The sequence below is a fragment of the Pempheris klunzingeri genome, chromosome 6 (assembly GCF_042242105.1).
Source record: "Pempheris klunzingeri isolate RE-2024b chromosome 6, fPemKlu1.hap1, whole genome shotgun sequence".
In the NCBI taxonomy this organism is placed as follows: Eukaryota; Metazoa; Chordata; class Actinopteri; order Acropomatiformes; family Pempheridae; genus Pempheris; species Pempheris klunzingeri.
Window position 1 is genome coordinate 16867599 of NC_092017.1, and position 25657 is coordinate 16893255.

General features: G+C 42.3%; 1 protein-coding gene across 1 annotated transcript in view; it reads left to right on the plus strand.

Annotated features, from left to right (window-relative positions):
- The window catches only part of opa1 (OPA1 mitochondrial dynamin like GTPase), a 39262-nt gene extending 17156 nt beyond the window's left edge, over nt 1-22106 (plus strand). The window contains exons 23-31 of the mRNA XM_070832007.1: nt 239-391; nt 635-743; nt 1302-1381; nt 1487-1627; nt 1732-1848; nt 1959-2052; nt 2569-2679; nt 19930-20001; nt 20161-22106. Coding sequence (XP_070688108.1) covers nt 239-391; nt 635-743; nt 1302-1381; nt 1487-1627; nt 1732-1848; nt 1959-2052; nt 2569-2679; nt 19930-19994 — 870 coding nt within the window. The 3' untranslated portion in view covers nt 19995-20001; nt 20161-22106. The remainder of the gene's footprint in view (nt 1-238; nt 392-634; nt 744-1301; nt 1382-1486; nt 1628-1731; nt 1849-1958; nt 2053-2568; nt 2680-19929; nt 20002-20160) is intronic.
- Nucleotides 22107-25657: the final 3551 nt, after the last annotated feature.

Consider the following 25657-nt stretch of genomic DNA (forward strand, 5'->3'; position numbering starts at 1 on the left):
TTTGTTGTAGTTTCCTGTTTTTGTATTTCTTCCAGAAATAAAAAATGTCTAAATTAAGTTATTACTAAATTATTTGGCATTTTAAATGACATCCAGAGTCTATAATGTAATGTACTCAATGTTCTTTACTATTTGATTGTGTCACAGACTGCAGAAATCTAAGAAATATTCAATCAGGCAATGACTTTATGGTAATATGAGCCTTCCTCTTTTCCCACTATACTTGGCCTCCCATTAGGTTGCCTGGGAGACTCTGCAGGAAGAGTTTGCGCGCTTCATGGCTGAATACAGAGGCAAAGACCAGGACGACATTTTTGACAAGTTGAAGGAGGCTGTAAAGGACGAGAGCATCAAGAGGCACAAGTGGAATGAGAGGGCCATGGACAGCCTGGTAAACAACACATAGTAAATCCACTCACTCTGGGTGTGAGAATATAGAGAACACACACATTAGTTGATTTAGCACTTCCCAGAGCAGACATCGTTTCCTGATTAAATATAACGAATACAAAAAAACTGGTCTCACTAACATTGATGCAAACGAGTGGCTCATCTGGTACCAGACTTCAAAAGTATTACGATTGTATTGCAGCTCAATTAATAATGTGTTCTTCTTGCCCCGTGTGTGTGTCAGAGGGTTATCCAGCACAATGCCCTAGAAGACCGCTCCATCACAGACAAGCCCCAGTGGGATGCAGCCATCCAGTTCATGGAGGAAACACTGCAGTCGCGCCTCAAAGACAGTATGTTGGCTATGATGGCTTCATACACTGTCACATGCCCAGTGCTAGACTCCCTTCTCAGTCTTAACCATTTAATAACGTACCTGTTAAAATGTTTCATTGCCCTGTGTAGATCTGTAGATCACTCTGCCAATTAAGTCACTAAAAGTTCAAGGCAATTTATTGTAATTTTTTACAAACACAATTGCAAGAAATAAAGGTCAGTGGTTGCCATGTTTGGTGCTCTCCCATTAGGGAGCGCGGTTAGTTTTCAAAAATAGGTTGGATCCATTTAAATGACATTTCGAGTGGAACATTTGCCACATTTTAGGGTTAAACTGTTAAACAAGTCACCAACACACACAATGGGAAGATGACAACTTGTGAGAAGCAGTTATGCTTTGGGTGCTATCTTGCCTAGTCGGCTATACTGCCCCAGGTAGAGCTCTGTTTCTATGGAACCGCAACTGTGCATGACCTGTAATCCCATGGTCTTGTGAAATGCTATGGATATAAGTGGCTAGTACTGCAAGTAACATAATCACTACATACATTTCATGCTCCTCTCTTGTCTTCTAGCGGAGTCAGTAATTAGAGATATGGTTGGTCCAGACTGGAAACAGAGGTGGCTGAACTGGAAGAATCGCACACCAGAACAGGTCAGAGTTCGAGAGGTGTAATTGTGCTGTTTTTTCTAGAGACACCACAGAGACTTTAAAGTGGAAAGATTTAATGCACTTACTTCATTGTCTTTGACCTTTTAGCACATCCGCAATGAAACAAAAAATGAGCTGGAGCGCTTGCTGAAGCTACACGATGACCACACAGCCTACTTGGCCAACGATGAAGTCACCACAGTCAGGAAGAATCTGGAGGGAAGAGGGGTCGAAGTTGACCCTGTGCTGGTGAGATCAAAACTCATGTGTCTCTGAGCCTCTAAACAAGAGATATCTTTCATTATGTCTACCATCCATTAACTGCTGCATTACTGACTTCCTTACTGGGTCAGATCAAGGACACGTGGCATCAGCTGTATCGCCGACACTTCTTGCAGAACGCGTTGGCCCACTGTAGCCTCTGCAAGAGAGGTTTCTATTATTACCAGAGACACTTTGTCGACTCTGAGGTAAGAAGAGGGAACGAATAATCCTGATTCTTTCTTTTCCATCATGTTCATAGTTATACTTAAAGTCAGTGTGTGAAACGCTAAGCTTTGTGCCTGCATGTTTTTTCCAGTTGGAGTGCAATGATGTGGTACTGTTCTGGAGGATCCAGAGGATGCTAGTCATCACAGCCAACACTCTTCGACAGCAGCTCACCAACACTGAGGGTAAGGATTGGGGGCTTAGCTTAAATGGGAGACTGAATTCCAAAATATGGAAACTTTTGGAAATGACATTTTGAAGCCCAAGATGACATCCTAAAATTGTTGTTGTTGTCTTGTTTTGTCCAAAACCCCAAAATAATAATTTTAGTCTTGCAGAGGAGTAAAGAAACCAGAAAGTATTGCATTTAAGAAGCTGAAATCTGTTTGTTGTCTTAAGAAATTACTTAAATCGCTTATTGGAACATCAAAATATTTGGCATTTAATTTAATTTAGTTGACAATTAAGTCCGTAGTCATTGCAGCTCTATCAACAACCATTCAATAATGAAATTGGTCCTACTAGCAGTATACTCACCTATTGTGAGAACAGACAATTCCTCTCTCAACCATTTTAATGATGGTAAAATGTGTTGATCATATCATTCAATAGTTTGAAAGAAAAAACGTAATGCATTGTATTTGGATTGAGTATTGATTGTTGGGCTTTTTGTGTGTGTGTTCCTCCATTCGTCTTCTCAGTGCGCCGGTTGGAGAAAAATGTGAAGGAGGTGCTGGATGACTTCGGAGAGGACATGGAGAGGAAGACCCAACTAATCACTGGCCGCCGAGTCCAGCTTGCCGAGGATCTAAGTAAGACACACAAAGACCAACAGCAGAAAAATACGACTGCAAAGTTGTTAACTAAAAACACAAGCGTACACTTGAAAGGCCAACATGAGAATGAGAAAGGAGTGTCCCATTTGTTGCCGTAGGGATCATACAATTGATTTTAATTACCCAAACTACTAAACCTCAGTTTGACTCCTACACTGACTTACTTGCTTACTTGCTTTAATTGTTCCTTTTAAAGGAAATCTCAAAGTGGTCAGTAGGTGGCAGTAGTGCTAAAGGAAATGGTATTCACTAGCTTGATATAGCAGTATTCATTCAGTTAAAGCATCAGACTGGTAAAAATTACTTGGACATCAACAGGCAGTTTGCTTTTTAAGCTTCTTTTTAAGGTGGATTCACTGTTGCTCTTCAGTCAGACACTTGGTAGCAATTCTTCACGTAATAAGCAGTAATGCTGCAACATTGTAAACAGTGTTTACAAAGTATGTATTTGTGAAACAAATTGAAACAAAGTCTCCATTTAAGCTCACCCACACAAACCACCATGCGCATCCCAATATGTGTACACAGTGCCATGCATGTATGACTGGCCCTACGAGACACAACAAATATACCTGACATACCTGTTTGTGGTGACGTCCCTCATACATGCAAATGTATGTTTTTACTACTTAATTGGAGTCTTTAATTGGTGTTTGCAAAATTTACAGTATTTAATCAGCATTGTCTCTCAGACACACACACACACAGTGCCCACATGCCCAAAAGACAAGCCCAGACTTGCTCTCTCTTCCTCTCCCTCCATCAGATACACACAAACACACGAGCTTGGGCACTGACCATGCATTACGTACAAATTGCATCTCTCTGAACTTGGAAAAATATTTTTTAGTTAGTTGAAATTGGAAAAGCTGTAGAAGTGTTCCTGTCGATACTTGTGATCTGGTTCCGAAATCAGATACCCACCATTTAACGTGACTGACACTAAAAGGGACTGCAGGCCACCTTTTTGGGTTGCATGTAAAGTTATGTTAAGTATATGTTATTGTTGACGTTTTAGGCACTAGATAGAATAGCAAAATTAAATGTTGTTGTTTTCACAGACGTTTTAGGAAATTATTGTACCACAGCTTGTTAAAGTACCTGAATCATGATTTGGAAAATTCTGGTGTGCTCAGGTCTGGTTCATGACCTTTGAAATGTCTGGTATCACAAATGTCTGGTATGTTCACTTGTTGTTTGTCTGTGTGGGATGAGGCTTCAATGAGTCAGACCACCAGTATGGCTCTGGTCTCAGTTTGAGTCTGGCGGTAATGGTAACCAGAGACGGATGGAAAAGATTTCTTTGCTTCTGGAACAGACGCAGTGCCCCTCTAGTTGTCGACTATTATTCATGCCTTGGACTGTGCCACCAGTGACTTGACCAGACCTGTACATTGTCTGTTGTTTCCATGGATATCTACAGCTCGATTTTATCTGCAGGGGGTTGATTGTGGCACTCAGACTGCTGGTAAGCACCCCCTGACAGCAGTTGTTTGGATGGTTATACATGTGAATTTCTTGCCAAATATTTCATTGGTGGTGCAGAATTTAAGCTCTCTGTGGAGAGGCTATTAAAGCAGGTGACCAGTCTCCGTCTTTCGCCCCACCTCTCTGAGAAATTCGTGTGCACTTACCCTCTTGCTTATTTACAAATGTGGATTTGGATAAAAGATTCAGAATCTGTAAATGAATAGGAATTAGTTATGTTCATGTTTGTACATTTACACTGTGCACATGCTCTATATATATGCAGTGTTGGTAAGATTTAAAAGATTTTTCTTATAGGTGTGCCTTAAATATCAGCTCATTTTTACCTGTCTGCTTTCTGAAGGCTCCTTTAACAGCTAGTACAGTCAGGGCTGAGTTGTCTCCAACGTTGGTCTTATTCAGCAAAACTCAGCTTGTTAAGCAAAGTCTGTATTCACAAAGCAGCACGCAAAGTTTTCTGCCATTTCAGAATCCTCTGTATGACACGCGCACACACACACACATAATCACAGTTCCTGTCACCAAGGCACACGCATAATTTACACACACCAAACTCAAAGTAGAAGTTGCACACATACAACACTATTCTCTGGTTTACATCAACGAATTTTTAAAACCCCTGAAAATGCTAGTATGATTTTGATTTTAGGGATTCAGGAACGATCAACAAATGCCTTAAATTTACTAATTAGAGGTGTTAAAAATCTGATTTCTGAATGTGTCATATTCTTAATTTTCCTTTGGCTCCAAAAAAACATTAGCTTTAATGTCTGTCTCAGTTGCATCTACAAGACTTTTTTCAGAAAGCAAAAAGATTTTCGCTGGTGGAGTTTGATCATTCTTTTTGTTCCCAGTTCAAGTGTCCTTGTTTTAAATCTTACAACAAGACAGCAGTACAGATCTGTGCCACCATAAAAAATGATCATTCCAGAAAACAAAATCTGTCTGAATGTAATAATCAGTTTTTATAGTTTTTGTAGTAATTCTACACTGAATGTTTTCTTGCAGTGTTTCTTTTAACCTGAAAGTTTTTATTTTCACAGCATTTATTCTGCTATTTTCAATCAGTAATAGTGAGTTGATTTTTAAATTCATCTTAAATCCGCATTTAAAGCATAAAAAAAAGTGTTTTTGCAACTTACAGTTTACACTTTATGACCCATTGCCACATTTCTATGTATGTATGTAGAGACAGGATTCAATTGGCAGTGCTTTGCCCTCTGGCCCTGAGAAATCTCATCCTGCTGTCTACTTCCTGCTGTCAGATATTCTTGGCTTTTATATACAGAATCTAATTGATTGGTGTTGCTGGAGCCTCTAACATTCAAGCATTAACCCTGTAAGAGTATTCTGCATTTATTTAAACTCTTGCAAGTATACACAATCCCTATTGTTTCCTTTCTTCATAAGGGCTTCCTGACTAATGATAGGGGACTCATGTTGTAGGCCCACACTTGCATGCACATGTAGGCCCACAGACAAATGACGCCTGACTTTGAGTGGTTGTTCTATTTGTGTGTGTGTGTGTCTGTGTGTGTGTTTGGCTGACCAAGACTCGATTATCATCTTAAAAAAAACACACACACACACACTCTCTCATTCAATGACTTTTTTCCCTGCGTTACCACCAGTGTAAACACAAATGCCCAGATCATATACAAACTGTATTGTGCATTTAAGTAGATGGTTATTCACAGTAGCGTTCATCTACTGTCACACATGCGCACACACATTTCACTAAGCATATCAATACATACAGGCACAGTCACTACATGGAGAGACGCATAGAAAAGAGATACAAACACACGCTCTTAATTTGTAGGGGACTGTTTTTACTTCCTCTGCGGTGGTGACACCAGCCAAGGGGACAGTAGAGAACACACACACACACACACACACACACACACACACACACACACACACACACACACACACACACACACACACACCCACACACACACAGTCCTCTCCCCATTCCACACACTGTCAGGAATGCCAGACCTGCCTGGCCTTGCAAATCCCATAATGCAAGTCGATCCCAGACTTTTCCAAACACCACTTCCCACTACCAAAGACTCCTGATAGATTCTCTGATAGATGTAGGAATGTGGTGTGAATCTATCATGGCGTCTGCAGGATAGGAATGCACCTGAGCATGCACACCATACCCTCGCACAGGGTAATGGGAGCCAGCATGGGATAATGTAAACTTTGCGCTTTAGTAAATCTCGTTCTCAGTCATTTTCACTTTAATAGATGCTAAGCAGTGTTTTTTAGAGCTGGAAGCAGCCGGTTCAATGTCAGAGCAGCAGACAAAATTCACAGCAAAGCTAAGATGTTCTGTGTCGTGTTTTTTTTTTTTTTATATATATATACCAATTCCATTATTTATGCCAAAGAGAAAGCTTTGTGGCCAAGAGTCAAGGATATGAGTGTCAGAGCTACAGTGTTTTTGACATCCAAAAATATTCCAGTAATTGTTAGCAAATAAAACAAGAGCTAAAGAAACAATTTAGATAAATCAAGCAATGCTAAACCTTATGCCACTATTTGTGTGCCCTGGTTCCCTAAGGATTTAAGGTGCTGACCATGAACTGCAGTGTTCCTGGTTCGTGTCTGGCTGAAAACATTTGTTGCATGTTTAAGTTACAATTACAGTGATGCTGTCATGGACAAAAATTCTTAAATCTCTCTCCCTTCAGCATTGCTCAAATGTTGTTCCCCATGTCTTTCTCCCCTCATTTTCTGCCTGTTTCTCCTGTCTACTCTCCAGTAGATGCATGATAATACCCCACAGAAAGAAATCCACGATATCCAACGCAACTCATTTTGTTTGTAGCTCATAACTGCATTATTACAATAGTCTGTAAATGTACCTCTCTGCATGGTGATATCACTTAACCCTAATTTTATGGTGATTTACAATGATTTTTCTTTTCCTCCTACCCAGAAAATGTATGTTTCGGTGTTTTAGCTTTGTCAGTCTGTCAGGTTGAGTTAGTGGGTGAGCAGAGGTTCTGGGTCATTAGCTTTCTGACACTTTGCACAGGCCTTCCTGTGTAATGCAGTCTGGACCCGTGTGTGTGTGGGCGTGGGTATGTGGGTTCATCAGTCTAGACTGAACCGCATGGCTGATGGGCTGACTCTGTGGCACGCCTCAAAGCACAAAGTGAGCCAGCTTCTAAAGGATCAAAAGTCTTTTGAACTAAAACAGTTAATACAAAAAGTTGTATCTTCAGAAACCTTTTCACTCGTGGTGCTCTTTAAAATTCTTCAAAAGTCTAGTTGCAGGTTCAATCCACAAGTATGCATTGGCATGTTACTGCAAAATGATGGCTTGCTTTAATGACTGATTAATGGTATTGAGGGTGGGTGTGGGGGTATGCATCACTTCTATTTTAGAGCAGTCAAAATAAACCCTATTTATAGGACAACTACATTAATAATTCATTACGGTTTCCTGAAAAACAACTTGTGGCCTGTCAGTCAAAGGAGAGTCTTTGCAATGCCGACACCTGCCTATTATTATTGTCATTTTTAGTGTGGTTATTCAAATCAGTGACTTAGAGCATTTGATGGGAGCTACACTCACCTCTTTCAGCCATGCCTGAAAAGTATATGGCCGTCTATGAAACAGCCTAACTTGATGCATTATGAAATCATCATTCCTCAAAGCTGTTGTTCCCTCCTAATTCTTCAGCTCTTTAAAAGACAACAGCTCAGATCGCCTCAGGCCCAAACTATTGCCTGACCCCACAGGTCAGCCAGCTAATACCACAGGCTACTTGATCCAGCTAGCTTTCTTTTCCACCTCAGCATTGCTCTGTCACTTTTTTACTGCCTCTGTCCCTCTCTCCCTCTACTCTCCATTGCCTGTGTGTGTGTGGGTGTGGGTGTGGGTGTGTGTGTTTGTGGGTGTGTGGGGGTGGGGGTGTGGGTGAGTGTGTGTCCCCACCTTCACCTGACAACCTCTACCATAGGAAAAGGAGGGAAAATAGGGATAGATAGGAGGCCGGAGAAAGGATAAACACACTTAACAAAGGCAGAAATCTTCTCCCAGGGGCAGTTTGTTGTTAAGCTGTATTTGCCCCTACTCGCAGGCAGGTTCAGCATTGCTCAGGTTACAAATGCAGGTCAGGTGTGTGCGTCACTGAGTGGGAGTGTGAAAGGCAGCCTTAATGAGTGGTACAGTGTACAATGCTAAGAGGTGTGTGTGTGTGTGTGCGCGCGTGCATGCTTGTCAGCGTGTGTCAGACCAGCTGTATGGCACAGTGCCGTCTCTCTGGAGCCAAGCCCAGGCCAAATGTTCAAGCACAGACCTCTTAGAAGACTACTGGGATGTCGCTTGGCTGCTTCATTGCCCCTCATAGAAATTGTGTTTTTTTGTGTGAGTGTTGTAGTGGAAAAATTACTGCGGTGCCTGATTTAAGAAAGTGCATCGTACCGGAGTGTTTGCAGAATTACTACTCTATCATGAAGTGCTGTATGTCATATTTAATGTTGTGAGCTTCCAGACAGTTAACTCTCATGAACATAAACCACGACTGCACCATTTTGCTAAAAGGCTTGTGTCAGCAAATTGTGTCATATGGGACGTTGGATTTAATGGTTATGTTAACTTCAAGGCTTTTTAACCTTTTTTGTATTCCCACATTATTAGTTTTGAGTTTAGCCCTTATTACCTTGACTGTGTATGCGTACCCCATATTTCTCTGTCTACCAGTGACCCACAGTCTTTCCCTTTTTTTTTTTCAAATTGCTGTGTAAATAGCAGTAATAGGTCTTTTCTGTTGCTCTGCACCACCTCTTCCTCTGACACATGAATTGTCCATCCATGAAGGGGAAGAAGCGGTTCCCAGCTGTCACTCCCCTCTTGTTGGCTTTCTTTCTGCCTTGTCTGATTGATTAAGAGCTTGTGTACAGTGAGCTGGCACGAGCATCTCACACACACACACACACACACACACACACGCACACAGACCACGTGTGTCTACCATAGTGGGGACTTCCCATTGACACAATATTAACCTATCCCTGACCCTTAACCATCACCAAACAAATGCTTTGACACTTTTAGTTTTATCAATAACAACAACATAGTTTAAGAAAATGTTGCCTGGCAAAATGTGCCCACAAGACACTTTGGCCCCATATGAGTGTGCTCCCAGTTTTCACACAAACACACATTAGCTCTTATTGACACATTATGTCATCAGCTCTCCTCAGTGTGAAGTTGAGGTCAGTTATTAAGTTTAAAATCTTAGTCAATCTTAGTCATGGGAATGAAGTTACATGGGAGCCCACAATGGGGAGGCTGTGCATTGTTGTGGTTGTGTGCTTCTACCCATGTAAATGTGTGTGTATGTTTTGTTGTCATTCTGCTCGCAGGAGACCATATTCCTTTAGACAATCCAAGTGAATTTATTTTTTGCTATGTGACAATGTACACTGCAGCGCAAGCTCTTCAAAGGCCTGTTTGAAGTGTTGAAGTGGATCAAATAAACCTCTGCTCTATTTTGGGTTTTTCAGATGGTTCCATCAACTCTTGCACTAGAAGTACAATGTGCTTTACAAAAGCATAAATGGCTAAAAGAGCAATGACACTTAATGATATTAAAACAACGCAAAAAACAACAGTTAAAGGAATTACAAATCCAAACTGTACAAGATAACTCAAGCATGAAAGCACCTTCAGCTGTTCAAGTCTTCAGCTGTGATTTTAAAGAGTTAGCTGATGTGACACTCAGGGAGAGACGGATCCAAAGCCTGAGACACAGAACAGCAAACACACTTCGGTCTGGAACGAGGTACATCTGGCTGAGGACCTGATGGGCCTAGCAGATTTATATGGCCTTAGTCGTTCACCAGTATATTCTTGAGAAAGACCATTCAAAGCCTTATACTTCAAGTGTTTATTGTCTTGGGTCCTCACAATAATAAATCTGGTCACAACAGAGATTCCTATCACTGCTGTGATCTATATCTTTAAAACGGAGATATTTCAATATCCATGTTAAGGTTAACATTCTAATTCTAATTTCTCATTGGCTAATTGAACAGAATCAGAAACTGAATGAATATAGTATCGTCCACTCAAAGATGTGTTTGACAGTCATTGTGTTAAGACTTAGGGTTGAAGATGAATGCTGGATAAACAAGTGAATTAAATTTTCCCTGAGTTGTACACATTAGCACCATTACACTTGAAGCCCTTTTAAAAGGGCTGATACTAATGAGCACCTGGCCACAACACAACCTTTTACAGTAAGTTCAGCATCTTGGTAGACCTGTAGGCTTGTTGCCACTGACAAATGCAATAATGTGCAGAAAATTATGGATTTCAGCACATGTGTTGATGCCATCAGAGGGTTAAAGGTGTCAACAGAAGGTGCTCTTAAGAACAGTGGTAAAGTGTGAAGTGTTTGCATGTTTGCGCATGCAGTCACTTTCTCCTTTTCCTTTCTCTTGTGTGGAAGCAGAATACAATAAAGCTCTGGTTGTCTGGGCTTGCTCACCGGAATGCCCTCTCAGCCTCACGCTCACTTTGCTTTCTTTCATCTCCTCCCCCTCCTCCTCCTCCTGAGCAGCTTCCTCCAGAGTGATTAGTGAGGGCTCTGTGAGAAGCGCTCCTCTGTAAGGGATGACGTATCACCCTAAAGTGCTGTGCGCACATGTGCCTGCTATCAGGGGGGAGAGAAGCATTAGGGTATCAGCACTCCGTTGTTGCTCAAACACAAACCTTACAGCTGGTTCATGTTTTCTGTGCAGCTTTGTAAGGCCAAGTTGTTTTCCTAGGTATTAATGCTTCTGTTGTTTTAATGGTTGTGCTTCTGGAAACTAGATTATTTTGATGTAAGATACAACTTTCCTAACTATAAACTGTCTAGACACTCCTAGCAAGAAATGCAACCAACGCACCCACTTATTGCACCCACTTGTTTTGCTTTTAAATTGATTAACGCTGTGATTGTGTCACACAGGGTTTTGTAGACACTCACACTAAAGGTAAAATAAAAGAAAACTACTTCTTTCAACTGACAAAGGAACTACATTGTGAATTATCATACTCGTCCTATAAGGACGAGAAAAAAAATGATTACAATGATCAGTTTACAAATGCTTCAGCGAGGCCAGGAACACTAGTTTCTGGCCTGCTGTATTGAGACCACAGATCTAGAATGTTTTATTTTTTTATACTAGTATGTTTCCCACAGCTGTTTGTCTGTATTGACGTGTAAGATGAGTGAGTGCAGAAAGTTGGCTTCTTAACGTTGCTACTAAATGTCACGACCTCTGTGCCACCTTATTATGGATGGAAAGTCAAAACAGGGAAAAAAAAAAGATGGAGATTCAAACATATCCACATCATTGCAGACATGGCCGGGGTCAACTGGTCTGCGTTTTGGAGCGTGGGGGTGGTTGTGTGCGGTGAGATGGTGGGCAGACTGTCTGCTCTTTAGCGCATTGGGGACTATTGCCCTTATGCACTTTTACTTCAATATGACCTCTATGAATCTGAATTACTTCCCCAGTTGTTTTGTTTCTCCATCTACACTTCTGTCTGTTGTGTTTAACTCTCCACATTGCTCCCTCCAAAACACTGCTTTGCTTCTATATCTCTCATTCCCTCCCTTTTTCCTATCTTTCTTGCTCTTTCTGTAACACTCATTCCCACTCTTTCTGCTTTTCTTGTCCCCGAGTTAAATAGACCCTAGTTAGTCAGCAGTCTCGCTCTGTAAACTCAAGAGGCTCAGTAGTGATACAATATAAGCTTATTTTTTCCCACAGTGGAGGAAACCTCAGGCTGCAGAGTTGCTGCCAAACGATCCATTTTCTCCCCGGGAGCATCAAATACACAAACAGTAGATCCACAGTTGTCATAACACTGGCAGAGATGAAGCTGCCATTCCTGAATTTTATCTAATCCTGTTCTGTTAATATTGTGTGAAAGTGGCTTCCGAAGTAAACGGACTTACTTCTTTTCTGTTGCAGGGCAGTTTAATATGTCTGTACATGTTTTGAGTATCATTTCTACAACTTGTGACAGCTTTCTTTGTACTTTGCCCAACTGTAAATTAGTGAAGAACAAAGTTAAAACAGTATGAAAGACATTTTTGTCAACATGTCTGCTTTACTGCAGCAGGCTTCCTTTCCGCTATAACTGATTTTCTCCTGCCCATATACAGTACACACATCACACCAAACATGTTTTCTTTAATATAGTTTATGAAATGGTCCTACGTTAAACTTCTCCAATTAGCCCTGTTGTCTGCTTGTTTCTCTCTCACACAGTCCTACTAGCCCCCTTCTCTACCGTTTCTGACAATTTCTCATCTTTACTTCCATCCCTCTCTCCTCATAAGAAGCATGACTGATTTTAAGCATGTGGCATCTCTCTCTTTTCCGCTGTTCCTCTCCACCGCTCACTTCTCCGCATTTGCTTCCTCCTCCCACGATCATTGCTCCCCTGTTTCTCACCGTCTTCCGTCTGTCATACTCTGCTGTCTGTTATACACGTTTAAAGTGCTGTAAAACACAGTCTCTTTTCACCTCTGCGCGTCTTCCTCTTCTTCACCTCACTCCATCAAGGCTTCAACCAGCCACCTGTGCCCATTTACCAAAGTCATGACCCGCGTCTCTTTCCATTTTCCAATCATCCATCTCGTCCCCCTTATTCCCTTCCCCGTCTGTCTTTCTTGCTTCAATCCTCCCTCTTGTGTCAAGAATCAGGAATGATCTTCTAAGACATTTTGCACAGAAACATTATCCACAGTTATCCAGCCACTGATTGACAAGCTCTTGGTAACAGTTGGTGATCAGTTTTTGAAGAAGGCTGAGATAAAGCACTAAAGTATTTCTGTATATTAGCTTAATTTGAACAAACACAATACAGTACTAAATCTGTGGGTTTGACACGGACTATATAGCTTGTTACGAGCTGTTTGCAATGTCGCCATAGTCAGTTTTAGTTGGCTGATAAACCATCTGCAGGTGATGTGGCTGCTTCTGAATATCCTCCCTAGATACAAACTCAGGAAATAAATCCAGTGGACTAAGGAAACCAGGAAAATGATCTGTGTGTTTTGCATGACAACTGATGAAGAGGTGATAATGGAAGTGGTGATAAAGAAATAAAACTATGAAGGAGAAGGTGAAGCCATCTTTCACTCTCCTTGGGGAGCGAGAGAGCAAGTGTGGGAAAATAGGAAAGAGAAGGAGGTGTGTGATGGGAGGGGAACTTCAGCGAGGCTTCTGTTCGCATGTTTCCAGCACAGTGTGGCCACCAGGGACCCATTCCCACTGATCCCCCTGTCACTCACACACATGCACACACACAAAGACCTGACATCAGATGCTGGATGAGGTAATAGGAAAACCATGAACTCCCATTCTGTGATAGGTGAAAAGAAATGCAAACTTAAGGTTGGAATTTTCTCATTTCGTGCTCATACTGCCCTAGGAGGTTAGTGTAACCCTGTTCCCGATTTATTGTCTAGTTAAGAGACAATAATTCTGAGAAAAGAGGAGACAATTCTGTGGATAAGAATATATTCCTCAGATAGCACAAACCTTATTAACAATTACACTCATTTTAAGAAAGGGAAAACACACACACACAACAAAAATCATCAAATCACACTGAACAAGCAGAAAACAAATCATCAGGTGTCCAGAAGCATGTTGATGTGGGTTAATGTAGCGTATGTGTCCGTCTTTATGAGTATGAATTTAGTTAATGCTGCCATTTTTTACACTTTCCCTTTCTGAGGCACCAGCACTGCTAAGTCCACCTTTTTAAGTAAAATACTTGCTGCCCAGTGACTCCAGCCTATGGGCCTGAACAGGCCTTTGCTGGAGGAATTCAGAGGAATTCCAGGTGTTTTCTGTCTCTTCAGTGTTATATGGATGTGACGGTGTGTGTTCCAGGGCAGCTGGAAACATGTATTTACCTGAGGGCAGCGGGGGGGAGATGAGATCTGGCCTGTCTTATCTCTCTCTTTCGTCTTGTTTGATCGGCTGGTTTGGGGTCAGTGCCATGTCAAGAAGGGATTGAGAGAAGGTGATTAAAAACAAATTCTTGTCATTTAAGCCCAGGTATCCACAGGGCTGCATGCATGCATGCATGCGTTTTCGAACTCAAGTGTGTTTGTGTTGCGTTCACGCTCCGGAGTTCAACATTAGTTAACTTGGTCCACACACCTGTGGCTGATTTAGCAGGGGGGGGGGGGGGGGGGGACTATGACAGGATCTCAGTTTATAGCAGACTTGTCAGCCTCACATCTCCAGGCCCATGTGGCTACTCAAGATTGATTGCCACTTAGCCTCCGTACAGGGCTCCGTTTGACTGCAGAAGGTGAGTCTTGGAAAACTTCAGGCCCCCTACTTTCTGTGATTTACAACACAAGTCATAAGTCAACATAATGTCGCAGACCTGTTAATTTTAAAGAATCGGTGTGGGAAGTGGTTAGTGTTCACACTAAGAATGATGTGTTCCACCTAAAAAGTCGATGTTCCCAGTGTAATTTACAATTACAGTTGTATCTCTTCCCTCGGATTCAACCAATCAGAGCTTAATCAACATCTTCCAAATTTTGTCACCAGTATCCTCAGCTTTATAACCCCTGTGCACTAAAATGCCTGACCCTTGACGCTTGTCAATAAAACCTGAACCATTCAGCCCAACGACAGTCGTTACCTGCCTCTTTCAAAGAAGTTTTCCCTACATTTTGCTGTTTTTGTTTAGTCTACCCTCTGGCTGACCCTAAGCCCTGACCTGTTCAGACTTACGTATGTCTTTCCCCTGGTTGGACTGCTCTTTCCCAGGCATCTGTTTTCTAGATAAGTGTCATGAGTGCGAGGGCTGATTCATTGCTCTGTCACTGACATGGCGTTTGGGCCGTCGACATCCCCGCTCTCCCTGTGTCCACGTCTCCCATGGCCCAGTTTTTTATAGCACGACAATCCAGATTTAGTGACAAATCAAGCAGCACGCTGAGGAAAAAGGCTTTTCTGTTTGTTACATTAAGAGATCGGCTTTCAAAGAAGGAAACAACGGAGCGTTTAAACGTTCAGTGTCTCCACCTACACTGTGACCCTGGCAGTCAAGAGACATAAAAAGTTTCCTCGTGAATGATGACAGGTTAGGACAGGAACCAAATCATCCGCCCTGCTCTCTCTAGTGACCATGCTGTGAACTGTTGTCAGTAGAAAATTTTGAGAGCAGCATGCTAAAGTAGCCTCAACCTTGGCACTAAACTTCATCTGCTGAAATCTGTCTGTTGCCACTTTTCCATAACAGCCATCCTTTTTTTTTTTCTTTACAGCAGAGTGGTCATCTCCCATAGTAAGAGGATTAGTTTCTTTTCTATCTCACAGTAAGTTGCAGGCCTCCCTGTCCTCTCCGTCCTCTCCCTCTCATCTTTTTCTCTCCTCTGTTCTCCCTCTCCTCTGTGTTGGCTACTTGTCCAGCAGGGCCAGGCAGTTTCACAGTCTAATTACAGGTCAATTAAAGGCTTTGTGGCTCAGCACTCCTTCTGCCAGCGCTTCGGCCGTAGCGGGCTTAGGGGACTTCTACAGAGTGAGAGTGAATGAGATATCATTTCATGTGGAGATCAGCCGAGAGAAGGCCTTGAAAGAGGGGATTGGGGGAAAAGGCTCCCCTCTCTCTGTCTCTCTCTCTCTCTCTCTCTCATTGGGCGAAAGTCCCTCCACCCTCGCCAAACCCGCACAACACCCAGCATCTTAAAGAAGGGGCCTCTGGGATAGAGGCCAGAGGATTATGGGAATATTCATGACCAGATAAAGGGGTGAGCGGTTGAATGACTGTGTTTTGGGGCTCATCTCTTAGGTAAACAGGGGCCTAAATGGAGTTTTAGATCGCTACTCCCACTGCTGCTCTGTGAGGAACAGGCAATGGTGACTCTGTCCACTGCTTTCACTGTTGTTGCATTTCCACAGTACAGAGAAAAGAAAGCCTTGTTGTGGCCCTTTCTTCCTCTTGCTGCTGTCTTCTGGTGGCAAACAGATGGTGGTGGGGGAAATAAATATCTGTTTCTCACAGTTTTTATCCACAGAATATTGGCTTATCTGAAAGGCTCCATTCACACTCACCAGTGGCCTCCTGGGCTCCTAAAAGCTGCTGAGGGCTCATTTTAAAGTCATTAATCATCCCGTTGTAAGGGAATAGCTGATGTTTTTTTTTTTTTTATTCTGATCTATGCATTCCCCCCCCTCCAAAAAGCCATGCTGGAACTCTAATTGCACAGGTGAAACTCGAGCTAAAATGTATATCAGGATTGGTGGCTTAACGTTGTGATACAGGACACAGATGGTTTGAGGTCCAGGTCCTGCCTGGTTAAACCTGAAAGTTGCTGGACATCCCACTGGACTCACATTGTGAAGCTGATTACACATACTGTAATACTTTCTTCTGTTTCTCCTAAAGGTTTTCATATCACTGTTCTGTTTTCCTGAGGGATCTCCCTTTTAAAAACATTTTTTTTTTTCTAATTTTGAATTAGGTTGATTTTGGTCCTGTCCAGTCTGCGTGGCAGATCCATAAGTCTGACGGCTTATAAGACACTTAAACACTGATCAGCGTGTTTTTTTTTTTTTTTTCACAACAGCAATAATTTTATGTGACAGCTGCGAGGTGAACAGTGGAAATCCAGCATTCGCGTTACAAAGTAATGCACCAGTAATGTGTGTGAGTTCATATTTCATTGGCTGTGCATTGTCTTGCCCGATGATGGTGCTTTGCATTGCAGTTATTTCTGAACAACCCTGTGTTTTCTTGCCAGTCTGGCAAAAAAAAAATGGGCTGGCCTCATTCAAATAAGTAAGGAGCCTGCATTGTACCATGCAGTGCTGAAGTCAGCCTTCTGAGGCAAATGTGTGACTTGTGATTCTGGGCTGTAGAGAACGTTTTACTTGACTTTACTTCCTAGTGCAGCCACAGTTCTGTGCTGTGCTCCACTGAAGCACTGGATCACTGATGAGTTTCAGTTCCCTCAGCAGCAAGTGTTGAAGAAAAGGAGAGTGATTTTCAGCCTCCTACCATAAGATTTTCAAGTCAATCTGGGGAATCAAACCTTTGTCTTATCACAAGCCCTGTAATCTAACCGCTAGCCCACCACTGCCCCCTGTGATTTAGCTGAGCTTGGTGTCTCTGCCTGACAGTTGGCAGGATGCTTAATGTTTGACCTGTGTTAAGCGGTCTGCTTCTGAAACGCTGAAGCAGTATAGAGCACCTTATCATCAGCCACATCTAAATCCAGTTAGATGCTTTGAAGCCTGAGCCAGGGGATTTCCCATGTTTTGATGATCTGACAGTCTGTACCTTCCTTTCCTCACACCAACCAAAACTCTACCCCCCATACTTCACAGCTCTTTTTCTTTGGGTTGGACAGATGTTGGTAATCCTGCTCTGATTGGCTTGGATTGAGTTATGTTGTCCTGTGGTCAGGGCACACAGCCCACACGGCTGAACCCTGTCAGTTGCCTTTGAGCTGTGCCCTGCGGTTGAGCTGCGTGTAGGAATGGCGTACCACAGGGTTATGTTTCATTCAACCCCACACCTGCTGCAGTGACTTGTCAGCATGCCCCTCAACAGGCCCCCTTAATACCTCCATTAGGTGCTGTAATCTCCACCGAGCGCCCTGCCATTTCGCCTGAGTGTGTTAACAGAGCATCAAAGGCTGGGTTTTTTTTTTTTTTGCCGCCACTTGCCAGCGGTGAGTGTGTAGGAAGGTGAAAAGAGGTGGAGGTGGCATGACTGTACAGCTCTAGTTGATTTTCAAGACATCTGGGTGGTTGAGTCTGTGTTTTTTAGGGCCAGGCTTTTCTGGCTTCCAGTTGACTTTTCTCAGTTCTGCCGTGTGTGTGTGTGTGTGTGTGTGTGTGTGTGTGTGTGTGTCTGTGTGTCTGTGTGTCTGTGTGTGTGTCTGTGTGTGTGTCTGTGTGTGTGTGTGTGTGTCTGTGTGTGTGTGTGTCTGTGTCTGTGTGTGTGCGTGCACGTGCACGTTTCAGCTCTTGTGTTATCCAGCACTTCTCAGCTCTAGTGCTGCTAGCTGCTAATGTTTCAGGACGTGTGTGGGGGTGTGCCTGCATCACTCACGACCGTGTGCTTTTCATCCGTCAGGAAAAAGATACCTCTGCAGCCGTGCTCCCATCAAAAGGGGGCTACACACAAGCCCCTGAGTACGATATTTAGTTTCACTCCAAAGCACGCACACAGTTATCACCTTTGTGCTGACCTGAAATGGACACTTAGGACACTGTTGCTCTGACGTCCAAACCACAATGATTTATCTCCCCGAAAACGAGTCTCTTTAATGCTGTGCTTTCGTTGGGCCTCGTCGTAGGAAAACAATCGACAATAGGTCGCCTATGGATCTCGTGTGGCTGATTGATCAAGATAGAGCAGGGCTAGTTTATTCTTCAGAGCCGGTGTTTGAGTTTGTGCTTGGGAGAGATCCAGACAGATTAGCGAGGGTGACAGGGAAGCTGGAGAGCAAGCCAGGCCTGGAGGTGCAGCTGGCACTGCGAGCCACAGCTTCCTTTTCTCTGTGTTGGCCCACAGACCTTCTTCAGCCACTGTTTAATCAGCGATTAAGACTGCTTTAGATGGCTCGCTCATCTCGTGTGACAGTACATGTTGGGTGGAAGGATTTCTCACCCAATGCAGTCTCTGGACAATAGGAGTGTAATCAGGAAAAGAAGTGACTGACTGTTCTTCCAGTAGATTCCCTCCTTTCATGTGAAATGTTGTTGTTATGGTATCTCCTTCTGTCCATTAGCAACGTGCCCGTGAGGTACATACCATGACAAGGGGAGGGTGAGAGCTTTGATGTGGTCCGTGCTAACTGGGAAAGGGTACACAAGCCTTCATCATCAGATGTGTGAGGGAGGTCTGCCTTGAGGTTTGGCTGTCGCTGTCAGAGGGGACCATCTGGTGTTTTGGTGAAAAATGTGAGGGAATTTCCACCTGCACAAATATACAATAGGGATGGGAATATCGTTTAATTGTTTTCTCTGTTTAAGGAGCAGATTTATAACCTGCTGCCCATCCTGATGGTGCGTCTGTTGTTCTTGCTTATTCAGAAACTCAGCAAAAAATAACTCTCCCACAGCTGATCACTCCGATTCTTACTACTTGAAGAAAACTGGTTCACACCTTAACAATTATTGGAAATGTTTGAGGCTGCAAATTAGTTTTTTTTAGTTCCATTATCAATAAACAATCAGTGTTATTGTCCTAATGACTGATCAGTCATTTGATGACCAAAGACGGTCGTCTCATGAGGGTTTCAACCAATGACTATTTTCACAGTTGATTTATCTAATAATAATTTTCTCAGTAAATCAATCGTTTAGTGTATTTAACATCAGTTAATAATAATAAACGCCCGGTTGAGTTTCTCAGAGGCCAAGCTGAAATCTTCAGAAGCTAGAAGCAGAGATTGTTTGGCTTTTTTTTTTTTCAGTTAAGGAAAGTTTACTATTCCAGAAAGCAGCAAATCTTCATATTTAGAAAGCTAGCACTTGACAATTCTTGGCACCCTTTCTGAAAAATGACATTTAATCGTTTATCAGAATTGTTTTTCTTTTGGACTACTAATTAATTAATTAATTAACTGACCTTGTTTCAGTTCTAGAAAATGTTTTTTTAATTTGTTTTGTGTCCGTGTGTTTTTCAGGGGTTTGACTAACCAACCCACTTTGTGTGCTTTTCTGCAGAGAAAGTTCGTGAGATCCAGGAGAAACTTGAAGCCTTCATAGAAGCTCTTCACAAGGAAAAATAAGAACCAGGTATTATATATATCGAAATGATCACCGGTAATGCAGCAGAAATCAAAGAATTCCAACAGAAACATTGGACTATGAATTTCCTGTATATGTGCTGTACTCTGTACTGTACTATACTGTACTATATCTGATCTGTTGTTCCTTCTCCCTTTTTCTTTACAGAACTATTTGAAGTACATTCATAGATCACAGAGAAATGCACTGAACAAAGACAACTAAATCTGTAAATGACCGTCATCCCCCCCTGGCCCTGCCCCACCACTCACCTGATTTTAAAACCCAGCACTTGGCTTCTCGTCCCCACTTTGGCCCTGATGGAAAGATTGACCGGAACAGTTCGATGAGATGGAGGCACAGTTTTCCAGCTTCTCCTCAAATTTCCTCTGACAACAGGTGGACTTCTACTCAGGAGCCCAAACACAGTCAGATTAGGAGGAAATGAGAAGCTTGCACAGCGTTGTTCGACATCTGACCACTCATTTTTCAATAAATGAGGATTGCGTACATGTTTATCTCTTTTTTTTTTTTTTTTTCTTCAGCTGATGGTGTATATGTAGTGTGTCTTCACTGATCTCTGTACAAAGAAACACATTTGGCGCTGACATAGCCTTGAATTTCATACCTTTATGCCCAAAATACGCCATGACCCCACCGCCTCTATTTAACATTGAATTCTTTTTAGTTGCACTTCAGATCCAAAGCACCTCCATTATCTCTCCTAGCTGCAGCTGTACCATCCTGTTCATTGATCCCACATATTACTCTTTAAATGCTGTGTGCTCTCACCTCATCTGTAAGAATTCAAAGAAATTCAGCTTCGCTCTCATCAACTCTCTTCTTTGTAACACCACAACGGCTCATCAATAATACAAGTCAGCTCTGGAAGTGTTTGAAACAATATTATGTACAGATTTATTTCTTATTATTTTTGATCTAATGAGGTTTATTTGACAATGCTGCCAAACGCACTTAACTTTCCTTTTGTGTCTGGCTTTGTCTTTGTCTGTGTGTGTGTGTGTGTGTGTGTGTGTGCGCATGTGTGAGATTTTTGCACTTTCATCAACATTTCATCGATACTCTACGACCAGACAGCATTACTTGATTGCCAGGTCACATCATCACATTACAGTGTTTGTCATAATAATGGTAATAAAGGTTTCATTTGATTTTGAGTAACGATCACGCTATCTGTCAGGTGTCGATCTACATGTGTCTACTTTGGACCTGGACTTTAGTCTTTGCCGATTTAGTGTCCAGTCCAGTAACACAGGGGCAGGTGGGTTGTCTTGATGTGTTTCCAATCTGCACCAGGTTAGATGTCTTTTGTTCATTTGGCAGGTATGTCCATGTGCATGTGCATGTACATACAAATGGCACAGATGCACTTGTTCTCCACTTTTCCTTTCCTGTATGTGATTGAATGGTCATTAAGATTTTGTGCTTCAGGGATGAGATTACACATCCAAATCCAAGGAAAACAGTTCTCTCCTCTTGTAAATGGACAGGAATTCACCTTAAAGATGAGAAAAAATTAAAAATATCATACACGCTGGTGGGTGATTTTAAATGGAAATGAACGCTTTGTCAACTCACTGATTTCCTCTATTAGTCGCTGTCCAGGGCCGGGCATTTTCACAAAGCTCTCAGTCTTGTGCTTCTTCCTCATTCTCATCTTCAACCTCTCATCTCACTTTATTGCACCTCCATCATTTGGAGCGCTCTGAGTCGTTCCATCACCCATGTAGACATCTACTCACTGTCCTAGCTTGAAAACCAGTCCTTTTGACTGAAAGAGGGGTGAGAGACTGCGTTAACCCTGTTCATTCATTCATTCATGTGTATACGGATCCATATATATATATATATATAATAAGCAGTGCATTCTGTACAGGTAAAGTTAATTGGAAGTCATGGAGCTACTATCATGTACAGCACGTGTGTGCGGAGTGAGCCACTTGTGTAACAGAAAATCGGTGAGTTGGTTAAAAAAAAAATGTTTTATGTTGTAGAAAGTAATGTTTGCATGGTGTACCCCATCAGATGTGCTTTATTTATTAAATTTGTGTTTAATGAAAAAAGTAAAAAATAAAATTGACAAATAAAAATGACCTTTTTCATCATGTGTCAGCTTGTCCATTTACATTCAGTCAAATTTGCACATTTGAAGTTGCCAGATGTCGAGTTCAATGTCAGCCAGCTCAGTATTCGCTTCGTTGACTTGAACAATGTTCATTCACCTGAACCTTTAGCCAGTTTTACGAGGAAGTTTAGGAATTAAGAAAACAATCTTATCTCAAGGTCCACTTAGTAGGTCCCTATATGATCCTCAGCCGATGGAGTTTGCACAGTCATCGAAGAAATGTTTTCTATTTTACACTTTTTTTGAGCACATTAAGGACTTTTACTTTTAAGGTTAAAATATGAAGTAAAGCTCATTCTTCTAAAAACAGTCGATAAAACGTATTGGTTCGAATGTCTGAGCTGTCATTGACACTTTAAGTCTACAGTCATGTTGGCGACTCTGAGGCTGTACCTCAACAGTGCATTGAACTAAGTGCTAACATGCTCATAAAATTTACCATGTTAATCATCTTTTATTAACATGCTAGCATTTGCTAATTACCACTTAACACAAAGTACAGCTGAGACTAATGGGAATTTCATTAATTATGCAGGTATTTGTTTTTAGTCATAAACCAATGATTACACCAGAGGAGCGGTTAAGTCAGTCCATTTAATAGATAGTTAGTTAGTTAGTTAATGATGATATTTCTGTTAAACAAAAAGCTGACAAGTTGATGTGGATCACCTGCGTTGCATTGTTTCACTCTCATCCTCGGAGAGTTGTGTTGCACGCATGTGTGTTTCCATCACATAGTCTGCTGTTCTCCTGCAGCTGGATGCTGCTGGATGCAGTGAACTGTGTGCTGATGCGTTGAGGCCTCTGCCCCGGGTCTGAGCAAACCCTCAGAGTATTTAACTCTGCAGGCTGTTATCTCAACCCAGAGCAGGTTGAAGACAAGTTGCAGCCCGAGGCAGCAGCAAGGGAGAGGCAGGCAGGCAGCTGAGGGCCTGACTGATTAATAAGTCAGAGTCCAGAGGTCCTCCACTCCTGGGCATCCTCTCTTCTTTCACAAGAGCCTGGTTGTTACTTCATCTCCACGTTGCTCAAAGGGCAGCACAGTTAGGAGGGATGGATGTGGGGGGGGTGGGGGGGGGGCCTCATCCTCACCACCATCACCTGAGGCTTTACACATGGAGATAACTGCCTCATGTCAACTTTGTGTTTTCTGTGCAGCTATTATACCCTCCTGTTTTCTTAAAAACAAGGGGAAAGGAGTGAAAAAAGCCTAATGACTTTGTAGCAGCCATGAAAAGAACGGGGGAAAAGTCAACCTCCAGCTGAAGGCCTTTGTGCTATCAGATAGCCACGTTCTGGGAGGAGGGAGGCCAACCGGGACACACTATACACCATTAGCATCTGCAAAGGCCGTCACGTTGACTAATAGCCAGAGCCACAACGGCACAGTGGTTCAGTTTGTGTTTTCCCTCAGTCCCCTTTATGTTGGTGACACAAAAGCAGCCGGGCCAGACCTTTCAAATATGTCACAGCAGCAGACGTGCACAAAGCTTCATTTCTAGTCTTTCTTAAGAAAAAGAAAGGGCCGATCTTGTTGCTTCGTTTTTTTAATCCCCCACCTCATCACAGAGACACATTCTGGGTCTTTTGGCAGGGGGTGTGGCGGGTTGGTATATGATGAAAACGCTGAATAAGTCTTAGAAAAGGGCAATAAATTGTGGGGATGGGCGGTTTTTGGCAGTAGCAGCGGTGTTAGCATTTGTTTGCCTTCTTGTTGGCGATGCTGGCTTTGTTCTCGTCTCTCTGTCCACTCTGTTATCGAGCTGTCAGTTGAGGTTGTGGGAGAGGCAGAGATTTTAGTAACCAGATTAACGCACATGGCTGTCAACCGATGGGATCCTGCTGAAGCTAACAAGACCATATGCAAGTGCATGAACGGTGTGGATTTGTTCCTGTATTTTACAGAAAGTGGAGGTGACGTACCGCCTGTTGAAAAATCACCCAATAAGTTCTAAAGGTAGATCATCTAATGTAGGTCTGTTAACTTACTAAGCATCTGTACATTTAGATTTTCATTAAAAGTACTGATTAATGGCTCTAAAAACATATTCTTACTCCGGGCAGCAGTTGGCTCCAACATGAAGATGAGTGTTAAACTTTTAATAATTACTTTATTCTATTCTATTCTATTCTATTCTATTATGAACACGTAAATGTAGTTGCTCCCCTTATCTTGTTGTATATTGTAAAATAATAATAATAATAATATTTTTCTATTCTATTCTATTTTCTATTTCATAATTCCGGAGATCCACATTTCGGGAACTCTAAAATATAATAAATTGTTTGATGACTGGGATTGTGTCATGACATGTTGCTTCCATTTGACAGGATTTAACCAGATTTGAATAATGTTTTACTGCTTGTATTCCTAATTATTATATTGAATACACGGACAGTAAACCTGCTACCTCTATCGTTATTTTGCACCGTGCTACATCCATTAAATTGCATACATTTTTAATGTAATGTAAATGGATGGACAAAAATGGACAAAAGAAAGAGCTTGTGTCTCTGAAATGCCAAGTTTGGTACACAGGTGACATATACGGACAATACACGAGAGAGTCTCTCAGCACTCAAGAGACACTGTATAATATTTGAGGAGACACCACGACGCATGAAAGACACTGATTTGGCCGATGAGAGTCACTTATCAGCACTTCAGTCAACAAGTGCAGATAAATACAGTGGATGTAAATCTAACACTTTGCGTCCCGGGAGACAAACTGCCAGTGTTGAGTCACCACTGATGAATCTTATCAGAGGCTTGTTGAAGCAACAGGCTTCCTTCTCTGTTTCAGCCAACAAAACCCTCTACTGTCCCCGGGGCCCGCTGCTTTCTGCCCTGCAGAGAAAAGCGTCACAATTGGCCTTTGTGTTCATTATGTTGGAGGCATCTTCCCATTGCACTGTGGGGTCCATTCCAATGCTGAATTAGGCCCATGGGGATTTTAGCCAAGTCACAAAGGTCGGTGACCCTTCTTGTCACACCCCCAACACACACACACACACACACACACACATACAGAGAGTCCTGTTCTTGTTCTGTGTGAGCTATAAATTATGGCAGTACTTAGTGCTTAAATTTTAGGAATTGAAGGAGGCTCGACCGTGTGAATCCTGAGGTGGTCCTGTATCTAAATATGTGTGTGTGTGTGTGCTTCCACAGGGGTGGCCGGGCAGAGGACCGCTGCATGTTCTCACCATTCAAGCCTGACATCCACCCTGAAAGAATCCATAAAATTACCTCATCGTCTCATGGCGTGGGACGTCATAAATGAATCATCCCTTTGTGGAGGGAAGCAGCGTCCACTAATAAATCCCTGATAGTGGATCTATATTTTCCTAACAATCCTCCTCCAAGATGCAGGACTTCCGCTCACACATGAGGTCGACCCCACCAAAAATAAACAAACAGAGCTGGACTGTCATCACACCACTGCTTAAAATATCTCATCTAAGATTTGAGTCACTGTTTGGTAATTAGTTTAAGCAGCTAAAACCTGCATGAAGGAG